The sequence below is a fragment of the Callospermophilus lateralis genome, chromosome 2, assembly GCF_048772815.1.
Source record: "Callospermophilus lateralis isolate mCalLat2 chromosome 2, mCalLat2.hap1, whole genome shotgun sequence".
NCBI lineage: Eukaryota > Metazoa > Chordata > Mammalia > Rodentia > Sciuridae > Callospermophilus > Callospermophilus lateralis.
The window spans coordinates 67,385,364-67,394,514 of NC_135306.1; the positions used below are offsets into that span (position 1 = coordinate 67,385,364).

The 9,151-nt window shown below is 40.5% G+C and overlaps 1 protein-coding gene across 3 annotated transcripts in view; it reads right to left on the reverse strand.

The window, feature by feature from the left end:
* The window catches only part of Dock8 (dedicator of cytokinesis 8), a 214,902-nt gene extending 206,661 nt beyond the window's left edge, over window positions 1–8,241 (reverse strand). For 2 of the 3 annotated variants that reach the window (XM_076846038.1, XM_076846035.1), the window contains exon 1: window positions 8,086–8,241. In XM_076846038.1, coding sequence (XP_076702153.1) covers window positions 8,086–8,138 — 53 coding nt within the window. In that variant the 5' untranslated portion in view covers window positions 8,139–8,241. The remainder of the gene's footprint in view (window positions 1–8,085) is intronic. The other variant, XM_076846037.1, reaches the window with a different exon arrangement.
* Window positions 8,242–9,151: the final 910 nt, after the last annotated feature.

The following is a 9,151-nucleotide window of genomic DNA, read 5'->3' on the forward strand; positions in this document are numbered from 1 at the left end:
CTCCTCACTCCTTGCAGTCAAGGCTCTTGACTTGTTTGTCTTTATATTTCCAGGCCTGACATCGCATTTAGAATATAATAACTCTCAGAGCTGGAATGAGTGAATGATGGATGGATGGGTGGATGGATGGATGGGTGGATGGATGGATGGATGGATGAAATATTGAACTAACCAGTCTAGGATTTACAAAGCTACTAATTTATCAAGAGGTGGGAGAAAGAGGGTGGTGCTGATTACTTCACAGTTCTGCATTTCTTAATCTAGTTCCAGTTTTGCTGTTTAATTTGTGGCCTCTATCATAAAAGGACAATGGATTTTCTCCTTTGAATGATAAGAGTGGTAGGGGGAGACAAGAAGCTTTTGTGGTCTCTGAGCAGAGTGATACTAATATGTTGTGTTAGCCCCACATGCCAATTCCAGAGGAAAAGAACACAAAATAGTATGAAAAGAAAAAAACAACAACCCATACTATCTATACTCTTGTCCAAGTGAAAACACATACAAGTAGGTATCTCATTTTGTGATAGAAAGGGATTCTGATTTTCCTTATGTCATTTTATTTATTTATTTATTTGGCACCAGGGATTGAACCCAGGGGCACTAAACCACTGAGCCACATCCCCAGTCCTTTTTATTTTTTTATTTTGAGACAGAGTCTTGCTAAATTGCTTGGAGCCTTGCTAAGTTGCTGAGACTGGCTTTGAACTTGTGATTCTCCATCTCAGCCTCCCAAGTTGTCATTTTATTTTAAAGAACCAAAGGAGAAGTAGACTGAACTACATTGTTATACAAAATAAAAAGCATAGTTCAAAACCTGGTAACTAGAGTTTACAACAGAATCAAGAAAGAATAAAATTGCTGGCATAATCTAGGACCTTTATCATTAACACACCTATTTAAGGAACAAGGCAGACAGAGAAAAAACTGGAAGTAATTAATTACCATCTTTAGTTGCATGTAAGGCAAAGAAAAAAGGAGAAATGCATGACTGTTTTCACCACTACAGAATGACTTCAGAGGTCACTCAGCAACCTAGGAGAGAAGTTAAACAGGAAGAAGTTAGAAACATTTAAGGGAAAGGGTCATCATGATTGGCAAATAATGATTTGAAAGATTGATAAAATTCCTCAGGGGTATAAATGTGGGGAAAATAGCTACTGGTGGGAGTGTAAATAGGCATAACTTTTCTGGAAGTTAATTTGGCAATCAAAAGATTGAAGAATATTTCTCTCCTTCAACCAAAGCATTCCACTATTAGAAATGTGTCAGAAAGTATTTGCACTAGCACAGAAAGATGTATGGCTACAACTGCCCCTTCAAGCTCTGTGCATTATTGTGAAAAACTGGAGCCCATTTTAATGCCTGATAATAGAGAATTAATACAGTAAGCAACTGTTTAGCTATCTAATTATAATGTAGATCTACATGATTGGCATAGAGAGCTGTTAATGGTTTTTAAGTTAAAAAACAGATTATAAGTTAGTATGTACAACATGATCTCATTTTTGTAAAAATGAAAAGATATATATCCAAATATTAGCAGATGCTAAACCATTTCTTTTTTAGCTTACTGTACTTTTTTATTTGTGATGATAAACATGGATTAAAAAAATAGAAGGCTGGAGAAAATCTGGCTTTGTGACTGTTGTTTCTTTGTTTGTTTGTATTTGTACCTCCAGGGCCTAGCAGTCACTTGGACCATAATAATCCTAAATAGCTGGAATGAGTGAATGAATAGTGAATGATCATTTGATCAGACCATAGACTGTTTTATATTCCAGGCTGACTTTAGCAATTTGTTTGATTTTACCAGGACCCCATTATACAAATGTGTTCATAAGCACTTTCAGAGATATCAACCTGGTTTTGTTCCATATGCCCCTGTGTGTCAGTGTAACAAAGCATACTGCTGTCGTGCAAACTCCAGAATCACTGAAACCACACTTAACTATGGTCATAAACATCATTTGTTTACCTAGAGCCCAGAGAGCCTTTCTGGCCACTGATGTAATAAACTAGATTGCAGGCTTCTGGGAATAAAGAGAGCATATTCCCATTGCTTTAACCCTTTATTAAATCATGTAAAACATTAATAAGTGACTAGTTGATTGCCATGAAAAGTCCCAAGTGCTCCTGATGCTTAGTATTTTCCAGCAAGAAGTCCAGTATTGTCACATCTCTGCCTTGGTAAAGAAGATGGAGAGTTTAGGTGTTTCTGACATCATCCCATTCCCCTTCTAGTTCTCTGTGCGGAGCTAAGACTGGAGAGCTGGTCCCCTGAGCTCTCTCTCTCTCCCTAGAGAGCCACACATCATCTTTCCACAGGTCCACGAAGAAGTAAACATCAGCCTCACAGATGCACATGAGTTGCTGGAGCTCAAAGAACTCCTGGAGAAAAGTTCCCCCTGGCAGAAGATTCTTTTGTATAGGTCCGGTAAGCCATGCTCAGAATGACCCTAGATGCTTGACGTTCAAAAAGTACTTTTCTAAGAATCTGGAAAGAAGTTCTCTTAAACATTAAAGACCAAAGATTCTGAGTTTGATGGCCTGAGAGCCTCTGTCAGTCTTTGGTCTAGAACGCAGCAGACAAATGAAGCAGTCTCTGAAAGCCCCACCACCTGCCTCCACCAGCCAGTGCTGGTGCTAAGAAACAGCACTGTTTGTATTTCAGACACATATTTACACAGGGGAATACAAGTACTGTAATGCTTGTATTATCTTTGCAGACAAAATTAGCAAACATTTCCCAGAGAGCTCTCCATACCTTGTATTGTTTTGGTCCTTGTGCCCAAAATTATGGAGTTTTTTTTTTTTTCATTTAAATTAACTTTATTTTTAACTGACATATAAAGATATAAAATTGTACATTATTTGGGGGATGACAGGTGGTTTTTTTGTACTGGGTATTGAACTTAGGGGCACTTAACCACTGAGCCACATCCCCAGCCATTTTTTGTATTTTATGTAAAGTTAGGGTCTCATTGAGTTGCTTAGGGCCTCACTAAGTTGCTGAGGCTGGCTTTGAACTTGGGATCTTCCTGCCTCAGCCTCCCAAGCCACTGGGATTACAGGCACCAGGTCCATGTGATGTTTTGATGCATGAATATTATGTAAAGTTTAAATCAGGTTAAACATATATATTTCCTCAAATATTTTTCATTTATTTATGGTGAAAACTTTCAAAATTCTTCTTTCTACCTTTTTGAAATATGCAGTTCATTATTGTTATCTATAATCATACTCCTCTGCAATAGCACACCAGAATTTGGGGTTGTTCTTGAATGCACGCTTTATGTACTTTATTTTCTTAGCACCTTGCATTATCTTCTATAAAATCACTCTGATAATGACTTATTCCAATGACTTTGTTCCTCTTTTTTAAATGATGAAATGAAGATATATAAAGTTCTTGGCATAATACTAGATAGACAATAAGTGTTACTTATTTTAAGATAGAACATGGTATTGTTAAGGGAGAGGATTTTGGAGTCAAGCTGCCTGCACTGGAATCCCAATATGCCCTTAATTAACTATGATTTCGGACAATTTGTACAACTTTTCTATGCTCAGTTTTTCCATCTGTAAAAAAGTATAATAATTATTTCTACTTTAAAAGTCAGTGATTTATGATGCAGAAAGACAGATCCATATCTGCCACACAGTAGGCATTATAGAAGTATAAGCCATTGTATTTTATTTCTTTTAATCCTGAGTGCCTAAAAAGGATCATTGATGCTTTCCCTGTACTCTATCCATATGCTCTTTTTATCCAAAGGTCTTATTTTATTAGAATATTAGATCAAGTTCTACATCAATTCTCTTTAAAAGAGATCAAGATTTTAATGAATTTTCATAGTACTAGTAACAATTTTTATAATATATAAAAGCATTAAATTTAAATAAGAACAATGGTAATAAACAAGACTAGATGTTCCTTCAAGAGTTGTATGATGGGCTGGGGATGTGGCTCAAGCGGTAGCCGCTCGCCTGACATGCGTGCGGCCCGGGTTCGATCCTCAGCACCACATACAAACAAAGATGTTGTGCCCACCGATAACTAAAAAATAAATATTAAAATTCTAAAAAAAAAAAGAGTTGTATGATTACATTCAATGCATCAGGGCCTAATATACAAATGCAAACATAATATACTGTTTAATTCAGATGTAGTTCTTCCTTTGAACATAAGAAGTCAGTGACAATTAAATGGAAATGAGGACAAGTACATAATGCTTATGAGGAATTAAATCTCACTGTTTGAACTCAGAAAAATTCAGCAGTGGATCTTTCTCTTATAACTTCCTAAGTTGTGAGTTCCAGAGAAATATTTAACTCTAACAAGTTAAGCAATTACACTTGGTGCCCAGAGCAATCCCATATGATGATGTCCGACATCTCACCATGTGGAATTTAGACTTTATAAGAGTATGAGAGAGCCAGGGCAAACATGGGAGATGGCTGCCACAGGCATTCTCAGGTTCCTCCTTGGTTTTGGCCCTAAGCCCGAACTGGGCAAAACTGCCTGCAGGAAGCCACAGAATTTAAAAACAGTTGGGGATGTTCTTCACAGGCTGTGGCATAGTCTGCTCCCTCCCTTTTGAGGTTGGTGTGGACAGAGCTAAGCTCTTTGCAAATAAAAATTTTTAATATATCAGATTTCAATAACTCATTAATAGGCAGCATACTTTTTTACCCTATAAATATTTGTAAGGGATAGTTTATATTATTCTAAGTAGGAAGGTGAAAAATATGAACACATGCTGAATGTCTAATGACCATATTTTAATACTGTCTTGTTTTTGTTATTTGGTCTATTTTAAAAACTAGTAGTTGGCATGCAAGGGAAAACATTTTCTTTTCCACCTTCAACAGAGCAAAACATCACATTGTTAGTTTGTTCATAGAGTATTGATCAGAAACAAAACAATTTGCCAATGCTGCTACTGAAATAATGATTAAAAAAATTAATCCTCTGCTTGCTTTTAAAGGAAATTCTTAAGATACGTGGATCAAAATAGCATGGGCCCATTTAAGAGTCTCTGGAACCACTTGCAATCCCAGTTCTGCCATAGCTGGTTGTATGGCCAAGCTTCATTTGTTCTCCTCTTCCAGACTTCACTTGAATCTTATAGAGTTTTCTGGGGCCTTAATGATATAATCCATTAAGTGTATAACAGTGTCTGGCACACAGTAAGTGATCACCATGTGGTAAATTTTCATACTACATTAATACTGGTTATATGCTTATTAATCCACTCCTTTGAATATTCTAACAAGCTCATTAGCATAATTCTTCCACTCCCCCCCAAAATGCTTCAAAAGGGAAAGTAGAAATCTAAGAATATAAATATGCAATCCATATTCTTGCCTGAGGATTAGTAAACACTTTATATTAGCTTCAACTTGAGAGGGCTCTTCTCAGTCATATTCCATCACACATCTGTCCCACTGAGTATGTGTGATTGGGGTGTTGACATAGGGATGGAAAGCATATGAGAGAGAACAGTAGCCCCAGGAAAGCTCCAATTGGCCACAGGTATCTGCACGCCCAGCCCACACTGGTCTCCACCTGGAGAGAGTTCCAGCTTCAGCTCTCCTTCCTACCTTTTCTTTTAGGCTCTCAAAAATGATGATTTCTAGAATCAGGAAAATGAAAATTTAAACAACACTGAGATTTTACTCATTCCAGTTAGAATCGCAACCCTCAAGAGTATAAATAATAATAAATGCTGGAGATAATGTGGGGGAAAAACAATACTTACACACTGTTGGTAGGAGTATAAATTAGTACAACCAATATGGAAATCAGTGAGAAGATTCCTTGAGACCAGGAGTGAAACTACCACATAGCCCAGCTATACCACCCCTCAGTATTTATCCTCAGGAGGTAAAGTCAGCATGCTATTGTAATACAAGCCTACCCAAGTCTACAAGCAGCACAAGTAACAGTAGCCAAATTATGGAACCAGACTTAGTTTTCCATCAAGAGATAGATAAAGAAAATGTGACATGTATACACAGTGTAGTTTTATTTAGCCATAAAGAAGAATGAAATTATATATTATTTGCAGGAAATAGAACTTGAAAGAATTATGTTAAGTGAAATAAGCCAAACTCAGAAAGTCAAGGGTTGTATATTTTTTTTCTCATATGTGGAAGCTAGAGAGAAAAAAGGGGGAAATAGAGGGGTCTCATGAAAATAGAAGGAAGAGGACAAGGAGGAGGGAGAAGAAAAAGGAAAGGGGAAATTCTAGGAAACAAAAGTGACAAAATTATATTGTTCTATTGTGTGCATGTACCAAAGGGTAACAATGAATCCCACCATTATGTATAATTATAATGCACCAATAAAAATGATGCTACTAGAGAGGATGATAACATTGAAGCTGGTGGTAACATTGTTAATGACAGTTAATGTTTATTTAATATTTATTCTAAGCCAGGCACTGTAAGCACTTTGTATCTATTATTTTACTTAATCTTCCCAACAGTCATAAGAGGCAGGTACTATGATTATCCCCCCATTTGACATAAAGAGATTATCAAAGTTTGAGATAATCTCTTTATATGCCAAATGTCACCCAGTTTACAAGAGAGAGAGACCCTTTTCAAGCTGATCTGATTCCAGCAGGGTCCTTATTCCTAAACCTTGGGCTATATCAACCCCACAACCTCTTGCAAGACTGCCTAGAAGATTAGTCTGGGTCCTGGCAGCTCCCCCCAGATCAACCCCACCCAACCTCATAGTCTTGATCATCTTTCTACCCAAGTCATACTTCCTGCCCTAAAATTCATAGGGCCAAGTTACAGAGAAGCAGCTATATGCAAGTGGTACACCCATCAGTGACTTTAATTTGAGCGCCCCCTCCCCAATTCCCTCAAATGAATTACCCTTACCGGCACACAACAACCATGAAACCTAATGCAGAAAAAATATGTCAGAAGAAGATCCCTGATATAGATTATGCCTTCAGACTAATAGCTTTTGGCCTTTATCATTAATATACAGTCTGTATTAAAAAGTAAGCTTTTTTAGAGGATGTCCTTACCAGCTCCTTATTCTGGACTTCAAAATTTCTGGTGGCTCAAACTTCATACACTAGCAGCACAAAGATGAATTTTACCATGGAACCAGGCACTAGAGGCTCAACTAAAAGTGAAAAATCCTAGAGCTGGGAGAGCAGTAGAAATATCAGTTGACTCTTCAGGACAAGTTTCTTATTATCTTTTAACTATACAGTCTAGATTTCTCAGGCAAACATGTCCTCAAATCTTCGTCAGCAGTTTTCAGTGGAGGAAAAAGTGCAGTTAAAGCACCTCTGCTGAGAACTTTGGGCAATAAATGTGCTTACACTTAAGTTTGTTTAGTTTTGATTATGGATTGGAGGATGAGTAGGGCTCCCGTGTCCATAGTTCTTTGCTAGAGTGCTAGAAATGTAAAAATTCAGCTGTGGGTCACTCCTTTTTGTTTATTTAAATGAAGAAGTTTTACAATTACTTTTTCCACTTCATGGCTCCTTTGGACCAAGGAATAAAAACAGCGATGTCATCAGGTGCCCAACTTTGTGGAAAAAGAAAACAAAAAAGGGAAAGAGCCCTATCCAGGACAACAAAAGTCTTGAAGCAACTGTCTCAACGCAAAACTCTCCCTTTAGCCACTTTGCTTCTTTTCCCTTCTCAGAACTGCCTGAAAGGAAGGATCCATTGATTAGAAGCTCCGTGGCAAGCCAACGCGGCTGACTGCGCCCATCGCATTCTGCCCGCAGGGCCACCTGTCCGAACCCCAAGTGGCGCGAACTAGGCGGGGCTGGGGAGACGGCGCAAGAAGTTGCTCTGAGAAGGGACACAGGTGGCTGAGGACAACCGGGAGGATTGCCATTCTAGGGTAGGACGTGGCTGAGCCCAGCACGCGGGCTCTCGCACGGCCAGCCACTCGTGGGCAAAAGCCAGCCCGCCGCCAGTGTCAGGAGCGCCCCGCTGCGGACTCGCCAGGATTTTGCTCGCTTCCAGTACTGGGAGGTGAGCGGCGCTCTGCCCGCTGGGGCGGGACGGTCCCCATCCGCTGCGCTGAGGGGCGCGTCTTACCTGTTGATCTTGAGTGCAAATGCGCGGCGCTCAGCGCTAGGCAGCGTGGCCATGTCCAGTCGGAGGCTCGGCGGCCTCTAGGGTCGTGGGCTACGAAGAGTAGAGACCCGGCGCTCCGCAGAGCTGCTGCAGCGCATGCCGAGTCAGACGCGAGCCTCATCTGTCAGTCCGGGAGGGAAACTTCCGCATTTCCACCTTCGTCGCTGAAATCACCCGGGGGGAGGGCCCAACCTCAGGGCTGCGGCGGCCAGCCCAGCCACCGCCGCCAGGCGCAGCCACTGGCCCGGCGTGGCAGGCAGGAGCGGCGGGAGACCGGGGTGTGGACACCACGAGGAACGGCCCTCCGGATACTCAAACCGACGCGCGCTCTTCCCAGGGGCCTGACCTCAGGCAGAGGGGAGTACGGGCGGATGACCCGGCGACCACGGAGCGCAGGCCGGAAACTCCATCTGCCCGGAGCGGCGAGGCTGCCAGGGAATGTGGGCAAGCGCGGGGAGCCCATGCCTTCCTCCCGCCGTGGAAAGTTGGCAGGTCGGGAACCAACCCTGGGACTCTGTAGGGTAGACCTTATTAAGGGTGGACACCACCCCTGGAAGAAGACAGTTTAAAAAAAAAAAAAAAAAGTGTAATCTCTTGGGAAAGTAAACAGCTTTTGCAAGCCATAGCTCGTCATTCATCCCGGGGCACTTCAATGAATATAATGGATCCATACAAGACGTAAATATCAGGAGTCATAAAACACCTTTTTTTTTTTCACCCTGGGATAATATTTTTCCTCTGTGGAAACATTACACTCAGCATCCCTGTGATTCAGGATTACCGTGCATCCCCGTTTACTCTGATTTCAGACTGAAATATCTTCTAAGAAACCCAGTCCTGAACTCAAGGAAGACACCAGAAAAGTCCCAATGATCAAAGTGGGAAAGCCCGTGCTTGTTTCAAGTTACTCCAAGTTGTACTATATTAGTGTCTATTTGTCAACTTGCCCTTGAAAAATAGGAATGCAATACATTTTTGGTTCAAAAGTGCACAGTCCAAATACGGTTGCCACAAGCCATAATTAACC